The sequence below is a fragment of the Protopterus annectens genome, chromosome 7.part0 (genome assembly GCF_019279795.1).
Source record: "Protopterus annectens isolate FY-2018-M chromosome 7.part0, PAN1.0, whole genome shotgun sequence".
Lineage (NCBI taxonomy): Eukaryota > Metazoa > Chordata > Ceratodontiformes > Protopteridae > Protopterus > Protopterus annectens.
The window spans coordinates 258,381,588-258,409,347 of NC_056739.1; the positions used below are offsets into that span (position 1 = coordinate 258,381,588).

At 37.2% G+C, this 27,760-nt stretch overlaps 1 protein-coding gene across 2 annotated transcripts in view; it reads right to left on the bottom strand.

Annotated features, from left to right (window-relative positions):
• The window catches only part of LOC122806383 (gastrokine-2-like), a 137,081-nt gene that overhangs the window by 79,030 nt on the left and 30,291 nt on the right, over nucleotides 1-27,760 (bottom strand). For both annotated transcript variants that reach the window (XM_044076742.1, XM_044076741.1), the window contains one exon: nucleotides 27,090-27,200. In XM_044076742.1, coding sequence (XP_043932677.1) covers nucleotides 27,090-27,200 — 111 coding nt within the window. The remainder of the gene's footprint in view (nucleotides 1-27,089; nucleotides 27,201-27,760) is intronic.

Below are 27,760 nucleotides of genomic sequence, written 5' to 3' on the forward strand. Positions count from 1 at the left end.
CAGCTACTTTTAGTAAGGACACAGAGTACTGGTTTCACAGAGAGGGCGGTGGAGGACTTGGCTTGGAGCACTCAGCTGAGGACTTAGCTCTACAGCTGTGTCACTGGGGAGTCTTATTGGGGGTCTGGAGAGAGAGAAAGAGGGAATCCCAGCACCTGGACTGAGTGTATTCTCTGTGTACTCTTAAGGGAATTGTGCTTGGTGCAGAAAGCTGCATCTGAAAATACTGTGAATATCTATTTCTGTTCCAGTTGAACGTCCCTCACTGGTATCAGTGTAAGGATTGAGGCACCTTGATTACTGACACAGAAGAGGGGCATCACAAGCACATGTCCCTATCTTAGAAGGAAAATAGTACTTTTAGATTGTAGTCCTTTTTGCTTAGTCTGCTGTTTAAAAGGTCTTCCCTAAATGATTTGCCCTCACCATACCAGTTTTTGGACAAATAATTTGCATATTACATACACTTAGATGACAGTTGCATTCAAGCTGATTCATTTCAAGGGCTAGTGGATTTTCAGAAGATAGTTGTAATATTTTGGCGACCCTTAATTGAACTATACATTGCAACTCAAATATTTTGTCACCGCATTCTGAGATCAGTTCTCATTTTTTTTTAAGAAAGTCTTATGAGATGATCTTAGAAGTAATGATGGGGTGCTAGTTGGGTTCTTGCTCAGTTAATGGTATCTGTGAGAAACTTTGAAAACTCCAGTGTAATAGGCTAGTTAGCATAGTCATGCTTCCTAATGTAAAGCTTTACAAGAGGATTATTTTTTGCATCTTTCGGTAAATCTTAAAATCAGGGACTAGATTTATCAGATTGTTGTTTTCCTTCCATCTCAGCATTCAGGAAGGAAGGAAGCTAGCTGATAGACATAGTCAATATGAACTGATGAAATATCCTATCTCAAGGGACTGCTTTTTTGAATATGAATGTCGTAAAATGTAACACATAGGCTCACTTCAATGAATCGCCTGTTAAAGAGTTATGTGATCCTTTCCAGAAAAATATCCACTTTAATGAAAAGATATTGTGGTATTTTGTAGTGCAAAAGGCATTCAAAAACAGCCACTCCATGTGTTTTTTAACTAAATCAGGAATAGCCTTTCAAATCTGTGAATTAGCATCCATGAATCTCCAGTTTCAAGCATTTATTGTATCATCTGCTGACAGGCTGTCAAAGTCTGATTTAGATCACATGTGGCTTTTGCATATGAAAGTCAAGCAGAAATTAAATGTGTGGTCAATCATTCAGATCTGTGTTTGCATCTATGTGGAATACACTGTTACCCACATTTTTATTTCATGTCTCACAATGCCCTGTCAAGGCACTGAAATGTGGTTTCTATGGTACTATCACACTGTTTCACATGTTTTGGAAATTTCTGCAAAAGGCAGTAAAATAAATGTTTTAAATAACTCTAAGAATCTCTCTATTTGTTGATACAGTTGTATTTCCCCTCTCATATAAGCAGAGGCAAAAATATACTTAAAAAAATCTCTGTAACAGATGTCTCCATGACTAATACAAATCAGATTGCCAAAGAACCCATGATATTCTAAAGCGTGTATTAGAATAAAATACATATAGTTTCTCAAAAAATGCATAAAAATGGTCTGCATAAGATGGAAACATAGAGCCTCTTAATCATTCCTTATTTTGTAAGAGGAATAAGTAGATGACATTAAATAGAGAAAACAGCTACATGTGAGGGCAAAAATTGCCATGTTTATCATTATTAACCTAAAAATGTCAACTAAATATGCAATACCCCCAAGTCCACCAGAATATTTGATACTCCCAAATTAGTGTATGTATTCATGTATGTATGTATGTATGAATGTATGAAAGCATTAATAGTGCATTAGAATATTTGATACTTCCAAATAAGTGTATATATGTATGTATGTAAGCATTTAATCAATAAGAACTTTCATTTCATGACATGAATCTCTAATGTGACCCATTACATCTATTGACATTGACATAAGTATTGTTCTTAGTAAAATTATGATAATGTCTTTTAGTAAGGCTGTTCATCTTCTAGGAGCAAAATACAGCTGCATTCAAATTGTTACACTTAAAAATGCTTTACTTGTTTGAGTAGTCAGTAAATGAATCTTAATTCCATTTTCCAAAACCTAAGTAAAATTCTTCCATTAAGTATCCATAGGTTAACAAAGAGAAAGAATGTGAAAGAGACAAGTAGTATAAAATCTCATTGCATTGATCATTTAGCCTTATGAGCAATTTTAGAAATTGCAATTTGTAAACTTTCAAAGTTTTTTGTGCCTCGTAATCATATTAACTTGCAGCATTTTTAGTTGGGACAAGGGAAAAATCAATAATTAAAAGAAACCTTGGCCATTCGTGTCAACAATGCAACATTAAAATAAAGCTTTTTGTAAAAAATCAAAAGTATGCAAATCTTCAGTCTCAAGTATTGTTTAAGAAGTCAATTATTTCTATAACAATTGACTTAAAATAATCAAAAGAATAAATATCAATATCAGGCAATGACTTTTTTTTAATTTTATTTTTTAGTTAGCTCTATAAATCCTCTGGAAATAAATGTCTTTTTCAAGGGGTAAGTCATGAGCCCTGTCTGGTTAAGTCACTTGTAGGCAAATGTTTGCTGAGGGAATCAAACCCTGCAGTAGAAGAAGCAGCTGTTTAACAGCTAAGAGCCTTAATCATGTGCTGTAACGACCAGACTTTAAAGTGTTTAATAAGTATGGCAACCATTTTGTTTACACAGTGTGTATGAAACATCTAAAAATATTTCTAAAACCCACATCCTCTAGCTTCAATGCAAACAGGCTACACTTAAACTTGCAAATCAACACTTCCTACAATTTACTATCAAAACAAATGAAAATGATGTCATCATCACAGAAAACAATGTAGCTGCTTACCATTACTTAAAATTAAACCAGATCTAATATGGTTGTGTTTTTTACAGAGTACTGTATATTTTGTCTGGATTTTGTTTGGACTGTGTGAAGTTTGTCAGATCTCTTAAACCAACTGGTGCATCTAAGGCACTAAAATTTCATTTGCAACCTCATTGTTGCACATTCTGATTCCAGGTAAAGATTATGCCATCCAAATGCTATCGGCTGAGTACATCAATGGCCAAGGGATACAAATTAAATTGGCTAGTTTGTCATTTCTCTAAATGCATACATGAATGAATGAAAGAATGGATGTATGTTTGATAAATATAATTGTTTTTTATGCATTATAGAAATTTTGGATATTGTACACAATGTATTACTTGACTTTACTGGAGTAACCACTCCTGCACTTTATCTCTAAAATCAGGTGCAGCACTTAAACCAGTTTATATTTCCTGCACACTTTTATTAATAGTTTATCTTAAACAATAGTTACAAGAATTACATTTTATAAACCGGAGACACCATTTATTGTAATGACACAAGGATATAAAAAATAGCATCATTAAGTGATAGATACAACTCATGATTAGATTTAAAACTGATGTTCATTTAACTTGCTATTTTAACAGTGATGCAAAGAGATCCTAGTCATTATTAGAGGTAGGGAGGTGAGTGGAGTGATGTCAGACATGCTAAAGTTAACAAGACATTTTAAAATGCCATAGCTCTGAGGCTGTCAGATTACTGCAGGTCTTTTCACCTATATTTGTACAGTGAAAATACATTTACCATGTTATGACCACCCAGACTCATAAGAAATTTATAACATATATTGAGCTATTTGATAAATCATGACCTAGTAACAAGGGGCATGCTTACATTTTTAAAAACTGTAGTTCCTGATTTTTGGGTTTTGTGATTAACTAAGCCAACTGTCTTGTGAAGAATAGCTATTTTATATATATATATATATATATTTCCTACTCTGAGAAAACCAGCGTGGAATATATTTTAACTGATCTCATAAACTGTGATACTAAGAAACTTGTTAACTGGACCTCCAAGACTTTAATATTATGAAGGGTAGTTCCTGTCTATTTAAGCTGGCAAATTTCTTTGAAAGGGTCATGAAGGCTGATGCTGGTTAGGCATACAGTATACTCAGTGTATCTAGACCTGGCTAAGGCCTTCATCACAATCTTCCATGCTGGCATCATACAAAAGCTTAAACTTTTTAACAATTGGCATCTGTGTGGTACAATGGTTAAAAAACTGAAATACAGAATTCAAACAGCACTGAGTTTCATCTGCTTCATCAAAAAGTATGACAGTGACCAGTGGTGTCAATCAAAACGCAATGTTGGCTGGGACCCTTCCTTTTCGGTATTTTATTTTCAGCTCTCCAAGTAGAAAGTCAACCTCTAGAAAACAAAGATTTCAGAGAATTGCAAACTAAGGGTGCATTGGATACTCTATGAAACCCAAACCCCCTGCACTGAACTCAATCTAGTAAATGTCTGCTATATTAAAAGCTGAATCAAACTAATTGCCAAAAAGCAGAGTATCATCATGTTTGGTAGACAGCCCCTCATCTTATCATGATGTCTGGACACCACACTTCTACCAAACAGAAATGTAGTTAGGGAGCTAGGTTCTTGAGTTGATAGCACCTTCTTCTCTTTTGACCATCAAGTAATAATGGTTATCAGGAAATCCTATATTTAGCCCAGCTTATTGCCAAAGGAATATCATCATGGTCTAAAGAGGTAATCAACCCCTTATACTAAGCATAGATTAGGCCAGTTATCGAGTACAGCTCCCCCGTTGGCATTTATTTCCCTAAAGTATAAGAAATAATCACAAATACTGAAAAGGTTCCTAATCAAAAAGATCACAGGCCTAAAGAGAGGCTGAAAGCTTTATCCCTTTATTCACTGTCTTATAGACTTTTAAGTGGAGATAAATGTCTTGCTTAATGTGCCTTGAAAACCTCAGTTGCTCTGGAACTCCTGTTTTTCTACAAGACCACTATTTCTGCCAGTAGTAGGACCAGGGACATATGAATTCACCATCAGACAAATAGAACATAATGTAGGGATAGGTTTATAACCAAGCACCTCCCATACTGTATGGATAGGTTTATAACCAAGCACCTCCCATACTGTAGGGATAGGTTTATAACCAAGCACATCCCATACATACGGAATACATCCCCCTTACATGTTTAGCAGTGTGACTTACTCATCATCATCAGTCCCTTGTTTCCCATTTTCTTCATGGTGTTGGAGTCTCGTGTTAACTGTCGTCATAGCTCTCAGTTCAATGCCACACTCCTGCCTTCTTCAATACTCATGCCTGACTGTCACAGATCGTCTGTCCCACAATCCATCCACCTTTTTTCTGGATGATCTTGATTCCTCTTAACTTCTTTCTGTCTGTCCCAAATCTTCTTCACTAGATTGTCTTTTGCTTTTCTGCACCTGTGCCTAAACCACCTTAATCGGTTCTCTTTGATCTTTATTGCAATTGGAGGTACTTTGGCTTCTGCTTTTATGTCCTCCTTTCTTTGTCTGTCCCACAGTGTGCATCCTACCACCCATCTTAGGCACTTTATTTCCATCACCTCTAGTTTCCTCCTCTGCTCTGCCTTTATTGCCCAGGTTTCTGTACCATACAGTAATACTGGTTACACCACTGTTTTGTACACTTTATTTTTCAGCTTATTTGGCATTCTTCTGTCATACACTAAACCTACCCGTCTATGCCAGTTGGCTACAGCCCCTCTGATTCCAGCTTTGACCTCTTCATTCAGGCTTCCCCTATCCTCAACCACCCCTCTCAGATACTTAAAGCTGTTAACATGCTCTACTATCTTTCCTTCACATAGGTTCATAGCTAATTGCTAGAGTAGTTGTTCTTGTGGGGCCATTTTAAGCCTAGCCAATTTTCCGCAAAGGTCAGAATCAAACACTGTACTTTGTGTTTGTGAGGTAAACATCTTAATCATTATGTCAACCCTCAGCTCCCATCTCAATTCTCAGCTTCTTCTGATTTCCCCCATTTGCTGCCATTACCACTGTCTTATCCGTACTTATTTTCATCCCATGTTCCTTCAGTTTGGCATTCCATTCCCCTTTCCCTTGCTGAAGTTCTTGCTCAGAGTCTGCCTGTAATGCCACATAATCTGCACACGGCAACTTTATTGTTCTGTCCCCTCTGACCTGTTTGCTAATGTAATCCATCACCAGTATGAACAGTAGAGGGCTCAGAGCTGAACACTAATCTAATACACACCCATCCCACTGGGAACACCTCTGTGAGACCAAACACTGTACTTGCATATTGCATCTTTGAACAACGCCTGCACTAATTCTGTCAATGTTTCTGGGACTTTGAGCTACCACAGCACTGCCCAAATTAGCTATCATGGAACTCTCCTAGTCTAGGAATGCCCATTTGGACTCTTTCTTCATCTCAGGTTTCATCTTAGCTGTTTTGCTGCAAACATTTGGTCAGTTGTGCTGCATCCTGATGTGAATCCAAACTGCTCATATCCCATCTTAGTTTCTATTACCCTGTGTATCCATTTATCAATTACTGTCTCTAGAACTTTCATGCAATGTGACAGGTTTTTGATACCTCTGTAGTGCCCACTGTTGTGAATGTCCCCTTTGCTATTGAAGAGTGGGACTAATATGCTTATTTTCCAGTGATCTGGGATATGTCTTTCTCTCCACACTGCTATGAGTACCCTCAGGAGCCATTTCTCCTCTATCTAATCCAGAATCTTTATCATGTATGCTGTAACCTCATCTGAGCCTGCTGCTTTTCCCGATTTCATTTCCTTTTGTGTTGTTCTTTCTTCGTCTAGGGTGGGTTCCTCTTTTTCTCTCACTGTGGGCTTTCTCTGGGGCAATACAGCTTCTCTGGGTGTTTTGTTTTTTCATCTAAACACTGCTAGAAGTATTCCTTCCTTCTGCCTTTGATGTCCTGTGGACTGGTGAGCAGGTTGCTGCTAGCATCTCTTATCAAGGGTATTGAACTATCTTTTTTATTTTTCGGTTTTCGCATTGCAACCTAAAATAGTTTCTTTGTGCCACCTACTGAGTCACTTTCCAGAAACTGGTAGATTGCCTCAGATTCCTTGTTCTTTGCTATTGCATCTCCTGAATTAGCATCTTTGTTAGACAACCAATATTCTTTCCTAGCCTGCTCCATTTTTTTCTGTCTCCCACTTTTTCCTGCACTACTCATTTTGTTTGATGACTTCCTGGACTTCTGCATTCCACCAACAGCTTTCTTTATGTACCTTATTTCCATACCTCGCTCAGCCACATATCTGTTCTGTAGTCCTCACACATGCTATTTTGAGATGTTGCCATTCTTCTTCAACTCCACCTATTTCATTCTCTTCTTGGGATGGTAGTGCCCTGAGTAATTCCTTAAACTGTTGTACTTTTACTCCAGTCAACTTCCACATCTTCAGCCTGGTCTCTGTTGACCTTAAAGCCTTCTCTGACCATTGCCTACAGCTGATTGTGGCAACCAGTGAATTAGGCTGACTGTTTCACAGTGGATGACTTTGCAATCACTAATTCTACAACTTTGCCCTTTCCTTACTGGGAAGAAGTCTGCCTGAGTTGCATGTTGGCCTCTCTTATATGTGATCTTGTGACTGTTTCTTTTTCTCAACCATGCGTTGGCTACTATCAAGCTATTTGCTAGACAGAAGTCTAGAATGGCCTCTCCATCTTTTTTCCTGTTGCCTCACTCATATGGACTTAGGCAGTCCTCATATTCTGTTCTATCTGACAATAACCTTAACTTTGAAGGCCACATTAACAATACCATAAAAACAGTCAACAAAAAACTAGGCTCCCTCTATAGAATCAAATCCTTTCTTACCCCACTAGCAAGATCTACTATTGCCCAGACCCACTTAATCTCTACCCTATATATATATATATATATATATATATATATATATATATATATATATATATAGATATATATATATACTAACCTCTCAAAAAATAACATGAACAAACTGGCTGTCTCCTACAACAATATTGCGAGATTTGCGACAGGCTCTACATTTAGAACCCATCACTGTATTAATTATCAAAATCTAGGTTGGCTAGAGTTACCTAATCTACTTCTATTTAAACAATTAACATTTGCCTATAAAATCCTGTATCAGCCTAACAACATACCAGTTCTTACCAACCTTATCACCCCCTACAGCAACCTTAAGACCCTACGCTCATCTAGCAAAATACTAGTACAAATACGCAAAACCAACAATAAGGCAGGGGACTCTCTGTTCTCTAATACCGTGGGTAAAACCTGGAACTCTCTCCCCAGTGACCTGACCTCCCTACCTTCACTAACACAATTTAAAATCAGGCTTAAAACCTACCTCAAATCACATTGGCTGTGCACCTGTCTGAACCCAGACTATCCTCTCACGTCTTCTTCTCACTAAGTTACAAGTCTTAATTACTGTATAATCTAACTGCCTAATGAAAACCAGAATTATATCTGGCCTTTCAATTGATTGGACTCTCTTTCTATATCAAAATATGACTCTCAGTCTCCCTACTATGTTAACATATATACTTAACATAAGATACTACAATCAAATGTGTTTTGAACTGAACACATTTCCTTATTTACTAAACTACTTACTCCAATATGTTCTTTCATGCATAAAATAGCTTAACTTTATATGGTACTTCCACCTGTTAAACTTTGAATTGTTTTATTTTTTGATTTAAGTAAAATATTGTTCTGTACTCTCGAGGAGCTTTTCTCCCCGGGCCTCTCCTGAAAATGGAAATGTATCCAGCTGGACTAGCCCGGTCAACAAATGTAAAATAAATAAATAAAAAATAAATCTGCCATGATATGTGCATTAAGTAACCCATTATCAACACCAATTCATGTTGTCCTGCTTTATCTATTAGGCTGTGCAGCTGCTGTCTGAATGCACCCTTCTTCTCATTATCACAGTCCTGCTGTGGGGCATCGGCTGAGATTATGAATACTGCCCTGTCATTACACTGGAGTCTGACTGCCATGAGTTTGTCACTAATTCTGATGACATCCCTCACTGCCTTCTGAAGTCTCTCTCCCACCACAACTCCCACACCATTTCTAGCCTGTCTTACTCCTGAGTAGTAGACTCTGGATCCCAAGCCAAGGCTTTGCTGAATTAGCCTTCCATCTTGAATGCATAGGATACCCAGCCTCCTCCAAACAATCATCATTATAAGCTCCATTCTCTTGATGAACCTACATTGAGTGTAGCAATTCTTAGTTCAGGTTTGGTAGGTTGATTGGTTTTACATACAGCTTCCACTCAACAGAGATATCGCAGATCACCCAGGCTGGACAACTGGACACTGGCTGGCAAAGGCAGCTGAGTTTTAGGACATTAACATGGGTCCCTGGTGTTGTTTGGAGAATAGGCCAGGTCCTCAACCTACTTATCGGCAAATACCTGTGCCCATTTGGTGACATCAGTTAACATGACTAAATCACCTACAGCCATATTTTACACGATAGATTAGCTAGCCATATCATGCAGCACAGTCTGTGATCAATGTTCTCCTATCTTGAGGATATTGCACACCACAGTACATAACTAAAGTGGTTGTTCTATTCAACTTTTTACTCTATAGGGCATCATGTAGAGTCTGTGCTTCTGCCCACAGCTCCATTCATTTGTGAGTTTAAGATGGAAACACTCAGCATGTTGTTTGGAGGTTGGAGGAACCTCACAGAGACACAGGGGAACATGCAACCTCAACATTAGCCAGAGGTCAGGATCAAATCTTGTACCTTGTGCATGGAAAATGAAGATTTCAACCATTATGCCAACTCTCTGAATCTAACTCACTATCCTCCTTTAAACATAAACTAGATGACTGGATGGATACCTACAAATGTACTCCAGGATTGACCAGTATGGCCCTCATGGAAAAAGGAGGTGCTGCCTGAACAAGGTTACGATCATGGTGAGAATGGTCATGGGATTCCGTGACCTTTAAATATTTATGAATGTATAAATCATCACTCAAGATTCATATGAATAAGGATATCTGGTGAAGATGGATGAAGTCAAGAGGAAAAAGATCAGAGAAACATTGTCTTGTAAACAGCTATAAAACTAAAGGGGGCAAAGAACAACTACTTGGTGGAAATTAGATAAACTGCAGTGGTTTCAAGAGATGATGGGTAGAACTGGGAGTGCTGTTCCACAATTTAGCAGCACATGAGTGGATGAAGACGAGTATGTTGGGTGATTTGGAGTGGAGATCTGAAAATCTACAACACATTATTAGTAGTAATGAGGAGTGGGCTGTGTGGAAAAATTATTGCTTAGCCTAAATATGATTATCACACTAGAAGTTGCTGTTGGTCAGGCAGTTTCATATATATAAGTGAATATAGGACTAGCCCAAAGCAGAAGTAAGGTATAAAAAAAGAGACTGAGAAAACAATAGACATGAAATCATCAGGGTAATAATGTGCACTGACACAGCAGGACATTCTTAGGTGTAGCTGCTGATGAGTTTTAAACTTCTCAAGGATTTCGGTGAGTCTAGCTGGAAAAGAAATGTTGTTCCACATTTCGGAAACATAGCTTGAATAAAGAGCATCACCAGATGCATTGAGTGATTTAATGGAGAGAAGGAATTTGTCTATGGAATAAGGGACTTTATTGGAGGATTATACATGAGTAAACTTTTTTTTTTTTTAAGAATGGGCATTTATCTAACTGGTATATGATATTGATGCTACATTTATATTCAGGGTGGGAGAGGTAGTTGGGTAGTTGTATTCAGTTCAAGGCCAAGTGATAGGCACTGGATGATAGGTTAGCAATGAATTTTGATAATTTATTATAGAATTACTCAAGATTATCTTTACCCAGTTTGCAAACATAGTTTGCCTGTACATGTATGCAGCAATAGGCAACAGGCAGTTCTCTAGGAAAATCAAATTTCTTCCTTTTTACCTGTCACCATCAGGGTCCTTTAGGGCTCCATTCTTGGACCTCTTCTTTTCTCCTTCTTTATTAATGATCTCCATGTAGCAATTCCTCAAGCCACCTGTATTCAATATGCAGATGACTCCACACTAGTATGCTCAGCAACCTCTCCGACTAAACTATACTCTCTTACTCAAAATGTTTTTAATACTGTAGAAACATGGTTTACCAAACGTTGCCTCCTTCTTAATGCCAAAAAAACAAAACTCCTTCTCTTCACACCCACTACTAGGTCCACCCCCCTAGACTTCTCAATCTCTTCAAATAATGGCACTGTCATTTTCCCTGACTCTACCACCAAACTTTTAGGAATAACCATTGACAAAAATCTCTCATTTGATCACCATATAAACAACACCATTAAAATAGTCAACAGAAAAATAGGATCCTTATATAGAATAAAACCTTTCTTAACCTCAACAGTCAGAGCCAAGATTGCTCACTCCCATCTAATCTCAACTCTTCTGTATGCCTCACCTATATTTACCAACCTTAAGAAAACTAACCTCAACAAATTAGCTACTTCCTACAATAATATTGCCAGATTCGCTACTGGCAATCCCTTCAGAACTCATCACTGTTCTAATCTTAGGCAACTAGACTGGCTGGAATTCCAAAACCATCTGATAATCCCCCAACTCACTATTGCCCACAAATTATTTTACCAACCCAATAATACCCCTATACTCTCAAAACTCTCAATCCCATATAATAATCTGAACTCCTTACGCTCTTCTAGCAAACTCCTTGCAAGCTTAACTAAGTCTAATAATACAGCTGGTGACTCTCTGTTTACTAACACAGCAGGAAAAAACTGGAACCTGCTACCCAGTGAACTAACACTAATTACATCCTTGCCACTCTTTAAACAAAAACTAAAAAAATACCTCCAAAGACACTGGCTATGCCCTTGTAGTAACCCTGACTAACAACTGCCTTTTATCCCTGTTTCTTCCTCTTCTAACCATACTTCCAAACATTTAAATACTTAGTCTTGTAATTAAGACTGACACTATTTAAACTCTAATAAACTTATTGCTTAAATTCTTTAACCTGATGTGAGTTATTGTACATAGTAATTACTGTATTATATCTGTTTTAGCTTTCTTAAGCTATATTATGTTCACTGTACTTTTCTTAAGTGTTTTTATAGGTTCATAGGTTCATAGTTCATACTAGGCTATCTGCCCTAAGGCATTTATAAGCCTAGCCAGAGTGTATGTGGCTTACACCACCCCTTAGGATGAGAATACTACACCCTTTTAGGGTTTAGTTTACTATGCCTCTGTCTAGTAGTGACACAGAGATGACCCCCGGGGTAAACCTATGATCTACCATCCACTCGTCGAGATTTATCTTGAATAGAGTCAGTGAGGGGATCTGCCTAACATGGACTGGGATTCTGTTCCAGAGTGTAGGGAGCCTCTGGGTTATGAATCTGTCCCTCCAGCACGTCCTATTTATTTCTGTGTTGAGGTTTAAGTCACTTGTTCTCATGGCTCTGATGGATTTGGATTTTCTGAGGTGGAGCATGTCCATTAATTCAGGATTGGACATGGCCTTATACGTCAGGCACAGATCACCTCTGAGTAGGCGGTATGCGACTGAATAGAGCTGGAGTTTTTTCAGTCGGGCAGCATATGACATATGTTTAAGACCCTTTATCCTCTTGGTGAGGAACTTTTGGGGTCTTTCCAACTTCTGCAGGTGTCGGGTGAGATACATCTCAAATGGGGCATTGTACTCAATCATTGGCCTGATAAGAGAAGAGTACAGGGGCACAATAACCTCTCTTGATCTAGATGTGAAACCCTTCATGATAAGGTGGGCAATATAGAAGGTCTTCCTAACCACTTTGGCAATGTGAGTGTCAAATGAAAGGTTACTGTCAACCTGGGTCCCTAGGTCCCTGATTACCTCTTCCGTACTTAATGGATTACCGCCTATGTGGTAATTTGTCGGTACCTTGTTTTTCCCAAAGGGTATGACTATACATTTTTTGGCGTTCAGCTTAAGGCCATGGCTCTGGCACCAGTTATCCATTTCTATGAGGCCTCTCTGAAGGATGTTTGTGTCCACTGGAGTATCAATTATGGCGCCCAGTTTGCAGTCATCTGCGAACTTTGTCAGCCACAATCCTCCTATGTTTGCCTGTACTTCGGAAAAATAAATGCCGAACAAGAGGGGTCCCAGAACTGAGCCCTGTGGGACACCGCTTGTGACTGGCTTAGAGTCTGACATAGCTCCAGCAACTCTGACCCTGTGGGTTCTGTCCTTGAGCCAGTTTGCAACCCATCTTGTGACATATGGGTTTACATTTAAGCTGGTGAGTTTGTCTATGATGCCCGAGTGGGGTATTGTGTCAAAGGCTTTTGCAAGGTCAAAGTAGGCTGTGTGAACAGCCTTACCCTCATCAATGGCCTTAGTGACTGTTTCAAAAAAGTCGACCAAGTTGAAAAGGCAGGATCTGCCCTTGACAAAGCCAAATTTAGTAGGATCCAATGTCTGTAGGTCCCCAATGTCTTTGTTTATGAGTTCCATAATGATCCTCTCAATAGCTTTGCAGACCAGGCTCATCAAGCTTATGGGGCAGTAATTTCCAGGGTCCGTAGAGGCACCGCCTTTGTGAAGTGGGACCACTGTTGCCGTACGCCACTCTTTGGGTACGTATCCTGTAGTAAGGCTAAGATTAAACAGCAGCCTTACGTGTGGGTTTAGTTCCTCTTGGAGTTCATGCAGCACACAGCCCGGGACATCATCCGGTACCATTGATGCTGTGTTTTTAGCTTTAGAGAGGGTGGCGCTCACCTGGGCATCTGAGATGTTAGGGAGGCTACACTCTGCTGGGATAGTTATTTCTCCTTTTGGGGGAGAGGGGGAAGAGAAATTTGCACTGAACCTGTCTGCCAGGATGTTGGCAATGATTTTGATCTCTGATATGTTATAACTACCAGTTTCATTTGGTTTATTAATCCTAATTAACATGTAACACTATTTTTACGTATTTGTATATCTGTGCGGAGCTTTTCTCCCCGGGCCTCTACTGAAAATGGATATATATCCAGCTAGACTAGCCCGGTTAACAAATGTAAAATAAAAATAAAATAAAAATGTGATTTGCAGTAACATCAGTCTTCGTACATACTGCAGCTTGGCAAGATATTTTCTGTAGTCTCATATGTCCGTGTCTGTCAAAATGTGATGCGTTCCATTATGTCTGCCAAAGGGCAGATGATTATGTATTGGAGTATTCATTTACCTGTGTGCATATAACTATATATGGCTATATCTCTATATATCTATAGCTATCTATAGTTATAGAATTATATGGGCTCCCTACAATACATTGAGAATTCAGCTTTGAAATGCCAAGTGCCGGCAAGCCAAAAAAAAAAAAAAAAAAAAAAAAAAAAAACAGAAGAGTGACTTTAGAAAATTACTCTCCTCCTTTAAACTTCTTTTTGCCTGGGGAGGGCAACCCGCCCACACCCCCCACACCCTCCCCACACCCCCAAACTAATAAATACTAACTTCGAGACTGCCATACCTTGGAGAAAAATGAATATTCTGAGAAATGGCATCGTGGACATATTATGTATTAGTCCATTCTTTCAGTTATTCAGTCTCTGTATTCAAGGGCTTGCACTAGCTGGTCTCGACATTCAAATGGTTACTGTGATACGATCATATAGTAACATCTACAGGCCTCTCTGTCCCAGACTGTGAGTAAAACAACCACAGATTTCAAAATAGATATTAAGCAAGGTAGAGTTTGTTCATCCAGCGTATAAGTAAGCATAAGAACAGTGAGTCTTCTCAACCAGTAATAGGAGGACTACTGGATCATTTCAGTTTCTCACAACAGTTTATTCATAACAGAAAACAATACAGTTCAGGCAACAGATCCAGAAGAAAACACAGTCCTGAAACTCATCAGTCTTTTACTAGTATATTATAGGTTTAAGCATGCACTGCAGAAATATTAGCAGAAATACTAGTCACGATTCAAATGACCAGCAAACAGAGGTCCTTTTACTATCAAGCCCATAAGTATCAGAATATAGCACAGTCAGCAATGTTTCAAGAGATGCACTCTACCTGTACTCTCTCTTTCAGATGTTTCTTCATAAACCAGTACTTGTCATCTCATGCTTAACTTCTAGCAGTCTTCCGTTTTAATGAAAGTCCATTAGACAAAATACTGTACTTTTGCATAGATGGAAACGACCACCTTTCACAGACAATTCCTCCCTCTTGTAGGATTTTTAAATCTTCTGAGTAATCTTTACTGCAAGTACAGTCTGCTTTAGCTTCCATTTAACTGCAGCTCTACCATGCTTTGGCTTGCAATATTGATTTCATATATATTTTTACAAGTAAGTAAACTGGTCAAGTAACACTTTCCGTACACAACCTGGGCTCCACAAGGACCATTCGCATTACATAACAGAGATGATGAATTTTAAAGTTTTAAGTGCCTGACACAGACAATCTGTTATCTTCTAAGGTTTGAAAACATTAATACAAGTATAAGGCATAATGTGAAAAGCAATATATAATGAGTACTAATATGGAATAACCTTTAATAGAGTACTGTTACAGCATGAATCATAAATGTGTATTATAACAATATTGTTACCAGTGTCTTGAGCATTTACATACTTATTCACAGAATATGTCTGATTTGTATTTGGTTAGAAACTCATTAATACTATGCTAATTTCTAATATCCTTTGTTACCTTTGTTGCTTCCAACAAGCAAGGTCAATCTTTATTTTTGTACCTACTGAAGTCCCAAAGAGTGGACATAGTTATATCGGGTGTGAAAGTGGGGATTCCCTTGGTCAGTTGTGTGGGTAATGGTGGATGCTGCTGCTTGCTTATCCATTTGCTTTTTTTGAAGGGCAAACGGTGCTGGGTTCTACAGGTTCCAAGGTAAAACAGTAAACTGGATGGAGGACTGTTGTGGATCAGCAAGTTTAAAATTCCATGAAAAATGTACTAAAACATTGCAAATGAAGCAAATCCAGATATAAAATGACCTTGTATTCAAGAAACATTCAAATAAAATATGGTAAGCTCTTTCATCTCACAACTTAATAAAACTTCATCAGACAAACCAAACTAACATGAATAACATTTTTATATGTAATATAAGACACACTCCTCATTTGTTACAACCAATCAATAGTGCAATACAAAAACATAATAATGCATAGTTCATGAGTTCAATGTTCCTGGAGTTTTAAAAATCATGTGTTAAAAGTAGTGTAGTAGCCAGGAATCAAACTGAGATAAGTTACTTGAAAGAAAGCTGTGCTCACCACTATACCACATAAACAGCACTGAATGGGACAGATCAAATAAGTAACACATACATTTCAAATTTAAAACGTTTAAAACACTATAAATCTTATAATAAATAATATGATAGATAAACAATGATACAAAATTTCAAATGTGTAAACATAGTTAAAGTTTTAAGATGTTAAAATTACCTTTCTTGTGGCTTTAGTCTTAAAATACTAGTTATAAAAATGTGACCATTCAAACCTGGCCAGTAATTTTTTTCAGAAGTACAATAAAATTTGTCTCTTGGTTTGAATTTAAAACCAACAATCAGAACTTCCTCATTTTCAAGAATGAAAGGACAATAATTATAACTCCCACACTTTTTCATGAATCCTGTGGATTTAAAGTATGGCGTCCTTTCTAGTATGTCCATCAGATTCATTCCCCTCATATACACAATAACTGGTCCTTGACCCATTACATCTCTTATTTCTTTGTCCTGCTGCAGTATCTGCCCGTTTTTTGCAAGATGTATTTAACTTGCTCACTGTTTGTTTCAAAAGTAGTTATAAATGAGCATGTAAATTCATTACATACCAGCTACAGGAGGCAGTATAGTGGTAATGAATTGTATGGATTATATATCCAAAAATAAAGAAACGTTGTCCAATTAAACGTAAAAATCCAGCTCACTCAATGAGTTGAATGGAGCATACAGGCATATTGGGGGAAATTCGAAGATTTGTTGAAGGACAAATTTCATTGTACCTCTGAGAAAGTAGTGTACTGCACCCAGTGCAGTACATGTGTATGCTTCGACATATGTAAGATGGACAGTAAGTTAAAAAAAACTTATTTATTAACATTTGAGAGCTATAAGATTAAAAGATTAAACTGATGCTTTAACAAGGCACTGTCTGGAGTATACAGAACATTCATTTAAGTTTATTGTACTAGATGTAGTGAAGATAGGAGAAAGGAGTGGACCATGGACTATAATTTTGTTGATAATGGAATTAGACTGGCAGTTACTTCTAAGGGCTAATTACTGGCAAGGTTTGAATAGCCACCTTTCTATAACTATTATTTTTGTGACTAAAAGCAAGATGAAGATAGTTTTAACATTTTAAATATTTAACTTTATTTACACATTTGAAATGTTTATTATTGTTTATCTCTCATATTATTATTCATTATACGATTTATATTGTTCTAAAAGTTTTTGATGTGAAATTTATGTATCATTTATTTGATTTATCCTGATCAATGCTGTTTAGGTGGTATAGTGGTGAGCACAGCTTTCTTTCAAGCAGCTGATCTGGGTTTGATTCCTGGGTGCTGCGTTACTTTTAACACATGATTTTTAAAACTCCAAGAACTGTTAGATATTTAAACTTTGTATATATCAGTTTAGTTTGTCTGATGAAGTTTCATTAAGTTATAAGATGAAAGCGTTTACTATATTTTATTTGAATGTTCCTTGAATAAAATGTAGTTTTATATCTGGATTTGCTTCATTTACAACGTTTTTGTACATTTTTCATGGAATTTAAAACTTCATGACCCACAACAGTCCTCGCTCCAGTTTGCTGTTTTTGGCTTGTTCTGTGACACTTTGAAGATCCAAGGAAAATAAAACTCAAAATTCTTTTTTCAGCAATCAAAATCAAGTTGGTGCTTCAAAAAGAGTTAGGCAAATTAATTGGTAGTACATACTCTAGCTGCGGTAAGAAGGCCTGTATTCCTAGGGATATTCAAGCATCTAAGGTGTGGAGACTGGAGATCATGTAATGTAGGTCAAGTTGCTACAGTGGTCTGTTGATGTTTTTTCTGCATGCAGTTTAAATGATGGATTAGAAACATAGCATTTCATTATTTAAGTCATCTGTGATATTTATTGGTGTCAACTTGTAGCTTCATGGAATACTAAAGGTCAGTGCAGCTGACTTGTTTTAAGTAATAGTTAAGTTAGTCTGATGCATTCAGTTCCAAATTGATGATGAAGATGATGGTGAGCACAGTTTGCAATCTGTATTATAACTTATTGAACAATCTCTGAGTTTAATGACAATACAGCACTTGCACAAATGGCTAAACTAAGTGAAGAATGGGGCATCTGTGCACAGATAAATTACAGGAGGGGAGGTTTTTGACCAAGATTATTAAGTAGAAGGATAAAAAGGAATGGTTTCAGTACAGACCCTTGAGCATCCTAGGTAATGAATATTCCTGTATGAGAAAAGATGGTATTAGTGCTAAATTCATATACTCTTTTTCTGAGGTAGCAAAAAAGCAAGAGTTGATGTATCATCCAAAATGAAGGATTTCTAGTTTTGCTTTTAGAAGTCAATAATCTACTGACTTGAATGTGCAAATTAATCCTAAAATTATGCTATACATTTCGGTAATATAGTTATACAGGATTCAGTGTGTACCATATTTTGATTATGGAACCCATGCTAATCATTGAAAGGCTAGACATAGCTAATATTTTCTAGGAGCTGAGTTGATGATGATTTAATATCTTTGTTTAATGACATTGGTTTGCTGTGTGAATAAAGCTTTGTGATGATGAACGGGTGGGAGCCTTTGCAAGAGGAATACTTAAAGCATGTTTAAATCGGGTATGAATACCTACAGTGGTAACAGAAAGGTTTGTACAGAAAAGCTAATAGTTCAGCAAGTCACTTAGCAACTGTTTTGGAGGAGGGATCAAGACTGAGGGAATGTTTAGTAGCATGGGTGAATGATAGAGTACTGATGGTTGTACTGAGATGGACGATGTCAGTAATTAGGAACATAACTAACAGAATACTGCAGGAGTCTATCCCAGGTCAAACAGTATACTGTAGGAGTCTGTCCCAGGTCAAACAGTATACTGCAAGAGTCTGTCTCAGGTCAAACAGTATACCGTAGGAGTCTGTCCCAGGTCAAACAGAATACCGCAGGAGTCTGTCCCAGGTCAAACAGAATACCGCAGGCATTTGTCCCAGGTCAAACAGAATACCACAGGAGTCTGTCCCAGGTCAAACAGTATACTGCAGGAGTCTGTTCCAGGTCAAACAGTATACCACAGGTGTCTGTCCCAGGTCAAACAGAATGCCGCAAGAGTCTGTCCCAGGTCAAACAGAATGCCGCAGGAGTCTGTCCCAGGTCAAACTGTATACTGCAGGAGTCTGTCCCAGGTCAAACAGTATACTACAGGAGTCTGTCCCAGGTCAAACAGTATACAGTGTGTCTGTTTCTGAGTTATCTGAGGGAACACTAAACAGGATTGAATGCTTTGCTGATGACCCAAGACCAATGCAACAGTGAAGGATGGCAGAAGAGTCAATACATGGTGAAAAGACATTCAAAGTACTGCAGGTAGACTTCAACAGCCATGGTTCAAAGTACCAGCTGGAAAGATTCAACCTTAAGACAAGTGAGCATGAAAGATTGTGGGATAAATCATTACACATGGTCTGATCCACTGGGGTGACAGTGAGAGGCCAGTGGCATCAGCAAAGATAATGTTGGGTTGTTTCTTCAAAGAGATACATTCTAGAAGCAATAATGTAACATTTCCACTTTACTGGACCTTTGTTAGGCTAGATCGTAAGTACTTTGTACAGTTCTGGAGGCAGTGTAAGGAAAAAGAGCATTGGGCTTCCGGAAAGAATTCATAGGAAGTTACTGGACATGTATGTGGGATGGAGGTGAAGGAATAAAGCTATAGGATAGAGGAGCTAGAGGTTTTTTCATTTGAAACCAGGAAGGATGGGAGTCACAGTACTAGTGAGCAACAATTAAGTTGGAGAGATTTGAAAGGTTCATTGTGTGGACAGAGGAGAGAAAAAATGCTATGTAGCTTAAAATTGCCTTTTTCTACCATAAAGCAAAGGGACTGCAGTGTGATACAAATGTGCTGTCAACTTGATATAAGCTGGATGTAGCTTGTAAACTGAGAATCAATTGTCAGGTTTCTGAAGATGCTTGAGAACATTGTTCACAGATTGATTTGAAATGAAAGTAACACATTCTTCAGATAGTGAGGAGATTAATGATCTGTGATCACTAAGACTGTACTAGGGTTAGCAGACAGGTGAAGACCTTTTGTGGGTTAGGCCCAAGTTATATTAAATGCAATGAAATCCTGAATGTCTTTTCAAAAGAGCAGTTTCATGAAAAGTTTGAATCCTATGCTGAATCAGTTATATGCCAGGTAATTTTTTTATATTGAATTCCAAAAAAGCTTAGACCTATGGGGCTCGCAACTGCCTGTCTCTGAAGATTACCTGACCATAATTTGAAGCTAGTCTACTCATGTTTCTTAGATGGAGAGAATCCTGATGAAGGTCATTTTTTGACAAGATAATTTTCAGGATCAATAAGTTTTGTTTCCCTTTCTGAGAAACATGCCAGGAGTAAGCCAGAGATATATTTATGATAGAGCTCTCTGGTACTTAATAAACAACAGCCTGTCTTTTAGCTTCAGTTTCACTTTCATTTCAGAATGATGTCAAATCAGTTGCATGTAGGTATATAAAGTAGAAAGTATATATCATATGTATACATATTCATGTACATAGTCAAAAGGTTCATTGTAATATTCTCAGTCTTTGGCATCTCTCTCTCTCTCTTTCTCTCTTTGTATATATAAATACATATATATATATATATCTATATATATATATATATATATATATATATATATATATATATATGTGATTGCAGTTCAGATGGTTGAATGTGGGGGTTCTTTGAATCACAGTTCATAAATCACAGTCTATTCGGTCAAGATACTTTGGGCAAAGAGGAGGTAGTAAAGAAGCACTTTCAAGGGGTCCACAGCAGGATCACCACTGGCAGCACATGTTCTGGTGGATCAGTAAAGTGAGAACTGGCTCATCATTGTTGTTGAGTTGTGCTTTGTTTAACCACAACACAAACAAAGCTTATATAAGTATTTATATCTATATCCAAATCTATATTACATGATGGCTAATGTCAAAAATGAACAATGTCGATATCCTTAATGTCAACCAAAAAAATCTTCACTAAAGATTGCATTCTCAATGAATAACCTTGGAGCACGCAGAATAAACTGTTTTCTTCAGGGGAGATGTCTCCCCACACTCCATGCTACTTATACGTGGAGATCAAAACATAAAGGGAAAGTGGAAAATTCCCCAACTTCAGCATTATAGTGACCTCACATAACTGTTGATCAGCTGTTCTGTCAGCCTAAATGTGTCAGTAAAACAGCTGTTGACTAAAGAGCAATTTGACATAAGCAATGCCATTTATATATATCTATGGAACTAGTGGCATTCATCAAATCAACAATTACATTGATGCACCTAACATGGATCCAATCATATCAAAATGTGAATGCAGACACCCATCTGCACATGCACAGCAGTTACTCCTTAGAACATAATACAATGTCTACATTTTTTTAAGGAGGTTAATTAATCCATATGCCATCCCTTGCTAATTATATATACTACTCTGAGATTTAACAGTCATCATGAAAGGGTCCTTGTCCCTTTAGTCTATCACACAACTGCTGACCATCTGCCTTGACAACCAAAATGGGTCGACAATACAGAGGTCGCTATTAGCTATGACTGACCAGTCCAATGGAAATACATACATTTTTACACACACACACACACACACACACACACACACACACACACACACACACACACACACACACATGCATCTATTCCAATTTTGTAGTGTTTCTGTGTCTGCTACAATGTATTGTAAGAACATATGTCAAATATTTAGAATAAAAAAGATGCGGATCAGTAGACACCTGCTGAGAAAAGCTCGTACACGAGAGAGTGAAAGTCAAACCTTTATTCCACAAATATACGGTTTAGCGCTTTCAACTGGCAAAACCCAGTCTTCTTCAGAACAATTTGAAAATATTCACACACTGATATATATAGTCAAAGTGAGTCAATCAATGAAAAAGTCTGCCAAAACTTTTTAAAGGTGTACTTCTCACTTAGTAACTGGATCACGGTCACAAGGTAAAATACATATATAAGTACATGAAACAACTATATCCCTACTTAATAAGTCACAAAAGTGGATGCATAAAGGATATGTACATAAAAATGTGTAAAAAATATGTAAAAAAATGTGTAAAAAATATATAGAAAATCCTATCTGATCTAAAGTAAAACACTTCACAAATAACCAACAAAACTGCATTGTTCTGAAACAGGTGAACTAAAGAGAATATGTCTAAGCCCACTAAAGGAGCAAGTTCAATATAAATCTAACCTATAAATGAATAAATAAATACAAATGGATCAAAACTTACTGGGAGAGTATCAAAAAAGGTTTAATGCTAATAAACTCATTCAGTCCAGGTGGTCTAGTGGCATCTAATATGATCTGCCACCTGCTCTCCAAGGCAGCTAACTGCATCTTCCAATTCCCTCCAAATAAAGTGCTCTTTACTTGGTCTATGATGGCAAAACGAAAATAATGCTCTCCCCCATGATCATTAATATGTCTATATAGAGCATTTTTACAATCTTTTTTCTGAATACGATATAAGTGTTCATATATACGTTTTTTTTAAAAATCTTTCTGTTTTGCCAATGTAGTACGCGGGGCAGGATGTGCAGGAGGCTAAATAGATCACCTGACTAGTGTTACAGTTCCCTGTTCTAGTCTTAATACAAGTATGATTTATGTCTTCAAGTCGAATATATCTATCCTCATTAATATGGCTGCACTGTTTACATCTTCCACATTTTCTAGTACCTTTGTATATGTCTAATTTGTCAATGTTATTACTAGCCTTCCCCAAAATTCTTTTAAGATTTGTACCTGTCTTATATACAAATTTGGGTGTACGTCCCACAATTTGGTCCAAGTTAGAGGTTGTAATAATATCCCAGTGTTGGCACAGGATGTCCTGGATGAAATTAGTATGTGGGGTGTATGTGAGTATACATGCCCGACCAAACGATTTTTGTTCATTTCCTTCTACTTCCATACTAGCTACATAATTACCCAATAATGGTGGATATTTCTTTTCCCATTGCTTCTGTATGTAGCGTGTGACATCTTTAAGCATACTTTCCGGATATCCACGGTTGAGGAATAAATTTTTAATAACATCAAGTTCTAATCTCATAATAGATTCGGTCGAAGACATCCTGGCCGCACGAATACACTGCCCCTTGACTATATTTTTAAAAATATGTGGTGGATGGTTACTGGAAAAATGTAAATAATCATTGGAAAAGGTTGGCTTCCGGTAAATCTTGGAAGTAAAGCCATTATGATTCAGTCCAACCAAAACATCCAAATAGGGGATGTTTACTACACTGGTGTTATAAGTGAATTTTAAGAATTGGGAAGAATTGTTAAGGAATGACATAAATTCTTGCAACCTCTCTAAAGAAGCCTGCCATAAAATAAAGATATCGTCCAAATATCTTGCATAAAATTTTATATCAGTATAGAAATTGCTATTAAATAGTACTTCATCCTCCCATTCCAACATCACAAGGTTTGCAAAAATGGGAGCACAAGATGCTCCCATAGCAACCCCCTTGATTTGTCTGAAGAACTCTCCTTGGAATACAATGTAATTGTGCTCCAGGACCAATCCCATCATGTCACATAGTAAGGAGACCTTGTCCCAGCTTAATCCAGAATATTTCCTCAAGCTGTTTGAAAAATATTCCAGACCAACATCTTTAGGTATACTTGAGAATAGATCCACTATGTCTATAGTTAAGAGGGTAAGATCAGTTCTCCAGTTTTCTTTAGTTAACTTCCCCAAAAAACTCCAGGAATCTTTCATAATATGTGGGATGGCCCCATAGATGTGCTTGAGCTGATTATCTATCCATCTACCAATATTGAATGTTTTGGACTTAGACCCAGAAATAATGGGTCTAAAAGGAGGTGTGTCTATAGATTTCTGTATCTTTGGAATCCCAACAATTTTGGCCAACACCGGATAGTCATTTTTCAAAAACATGTATGTCTCATTAGTAATCCTATTATCTATTAAGTATTCTTCAATAGCCAGATCAATACATCTATGACCTATATTGATCTGATTAATAGAAATACTTTCATAAGTATCTGTCTGATGTAATATATCATAAATATTAGAATTGTAAACATCAGTGTGAAATAAAACTATCCCTCCACCCTTGTCAGGTTTCATAATATAAACCTCCTTATTTTGTATCACTTTATTTAAACATTCTCTTTCTAATTGTGACAGGTTGGTCTGAAAGTCATAATATGTGTTGTGTTTATTTCTTAGGTCCCTATGTAACCTATAAATATCCTTACACACCAGTTTCTCAAAACTGGATATGCTAGGATTGGATGTTGGAACATAAGAGCTTTTTTTACACAATTGGTTATTCCCTTTACTACCCAAGTTGTCCTCTTTGTTGTCATAGAGAATGGCTAAATTTAATTTACGACAATATAGCTTTACTTGTTTGATGTTATCGAATAAGTCACTGCGAACTGTAGGTATAAACTTCATACCTTTGCACATAACACTTATAAATTGTGCATCAACCTCCACGTCAGTGTAATTATAAACATTGAAGCCTTTGTAACTAGTAAGAGTGCATGGGTGTGTATGTGTAACCAATGTAGTACCCTGCATGTTCTCAACATAATCTAAAGACTCAACAGACGAAGGATTCAATGTGGGGTGGTCCAAACTATGTAATCTATCCCCTATATCATCACTGACTCTAGTGTGGACATCATAAGTTATTTCCTGTAATTGTTCCACTGTCTGTTGGGGTTCCTTGTAGATAGTGGTTTGTCCCTCTGAAAATTCCCTTCTTTACTGAAACCCCTATGGATAGATCTGGTAGAGTTTGTAATTAAACCTTGCTCAATAACTTTTTCCTTGGGCCAAATGTATGCCCTATTAGCACTATATAACTCTATATCTCTAGTCAACTTCCTACTTTTCCTATCAAAAATACTATGTGCCTTGCTGTCTGCTAGAAAGAATTGTTTCTTAAACAAATCTTTCCAAGTGTCAAAATCAGCATTACTAGTAATAACCTCATACATGCTTTCCAATTCATCTGCTAGTGAAACCAATTTCTCATGTTGATATTTAAGCAAAAGTTGCATATAAGCACATCCAAAGTTGTCGAACAACCCATTAAATTCGTTCACCACATCTTGTTTGTATGATATGCCTAATGGCAATTTAAAAAACCTTAAGCCCTTAGGCACAACATTAATCTTCAAACAATTGTTTAAATAACTCACATCAATTTTAGTGTTTTTGTAAGAAGTTAGTCTTTTGCCAAAATCAAAAATCATTTCTTTTAATGAACTGTATACATATTCTTTGTTCATGTTGTTATAATGTCCTTTCTTAGCAAAGTCAAAAACATCCTGTTTATCATTCAAAAAATGCTCCATAAGTTCTCTTTCATTAGCAGATTTGGGTAACTTGTTAAAATTATACTTATTCAACTCGACACTGCCGTGACAAGAGACAGTCCTAAAACCCTGATTAGGGCTAGAAATATTATATTGAACAGTACCTTTGTGGTCATTGTCTAACTTCTGGTGATTGCTTCCGTAATGTTTACTCGGATGTATGGACTTTGGCCTAGCACCAGTACGCTCAGCCTCACGTCTTGCCCGTATAATACTGAAGTCAAATGTAAAGTCCTGGGCCGGGGATAACCCCAATGGATCAAAAAGATTACGCTCATCATCCTGGATGGTAAAACGGCAGTGTTCCTTAGATGAAACATCGCAAGCGTCAGGAAGATCTATTGCGCCGTTGGATGTATGGACTACATCTTCGGTCACCCGAAAAAACTTCTGGGAACCCTCGTTCTGGCGTAGGTGGATTTCTCCTTGAGCGTGCACGTTCTCGCTCACGTACACACGAGTTGAGCACCGTCCAAATGACGGAGGCCTCCTCCCCCTCTCCTTTTTTGGAAGATAAGAATCTAGTTCCACGAGTTGCATCACATAAAGATGGTGATTTAAAAGTTTCGTCATTTTTGGTTGCTAAATTAGTAACCAATTCAAATAGTTTCTTCAACTCACTTTGAACAGCTGAAACTTCAGCTCGTAATACATCAAACTCTTCTCGAGACAATGAAGCACTGGAGGTGTCTTCCTGGTCCAACATCATACTGCAACCAGGAAAAACAAACAAAGCTGCCACCAACTGAGAATAAAAAAGATGCGGATCAGTAGACACCTGCTGAGAAAAGCTCGTACACGAGAGAGTGAAAGTCAAACCTTTATTCCACAAATATACGGTTTAGCGCTTTCAACTGGTAAAACCCAGTCTTCTTCAGAACAATTTGAAAATATTCACACACTGATATATATAGTCAAAGTGAGTCAATCAATGAAAAAGTCCGCCAAAACTTTTTAAAGGTGTACTTCTCACTTAGTAACTGGATCACGGTCACAAGGTAAAATACATATATAAGTACATGAAACAACTATATCCCTACTTAATAAGTCACAAAAGTGGATGCATAAAGGATATGTACATAAAAATGTGTAAAAAATATGTAAAAAAATGTGTAAAAAATATATAGAAAATCCTATCTGATCTAAAGTAAAACACTTCACAAATAACCAACAAAACTGCATTGTTCTGAAACAGGTGAACTAAAGAGAATATGTCTAAGCCCACTAAAGGAGCAAGTTCAATATAAATCTAACCTATAAATGAATAAATGAATACAGTTATGTCAAATATTTAGAAATATCCATTTCTTTGTTTTAATTTGACTGTTGAATATTTGTTGTTTTAAAACTATTATGTATAGAAGTCTTCATTATTCTTACTTGTCCATTCTGAAATCCATCAACAACTTCATCAAGACCTGGAAATTTGCCACTTTCTAGCTTCACCACAAGGCACGAATCTTTTCTAGTGACTTTGTATCCAAGAAGGTTCTAGAGAAAATGGAAAGAGAAGCTTAGACTATTATGAGAATATTGACATGGCAGGATGCTAATAAAGGTCATTGCCAAGAAACATCTGTGCCACCATACGATGTATATGCAGCTGCAATAAATACTACAGTGGCTATTAAAATGATGCATCAAATTACACATATTTAACTGTGTATCAGACTCCCTTATTCCTCATGCAAGGGGTCTTTGCCTCTTGCTCACCTTTACTTAACATAGTATGATTTGAGGTCACAAATCCTTTGGAGAATCCCCCCCCCCCTTTCTATTCCTTAAGTAACACTGATTAGAAGACATAATATGTGGAAGAAAAAGACGTGAGAATTTTAAAAGCTTTGGATCTCATTAGGGTCATACAGTTTTAATGATGAGTGCACAACATGAAAAACATAATATTAATTCAGTATGAATCTTTATGAAGAGAGAACATAACAAGATCAGTGATTACAACCACTGGTGAGTGACAGCACCTAAAAAGATAGCACTCATTCCTTAAATTCAGTAGGCACATAAGCACTGGACAAGACTTTGATACTGACACT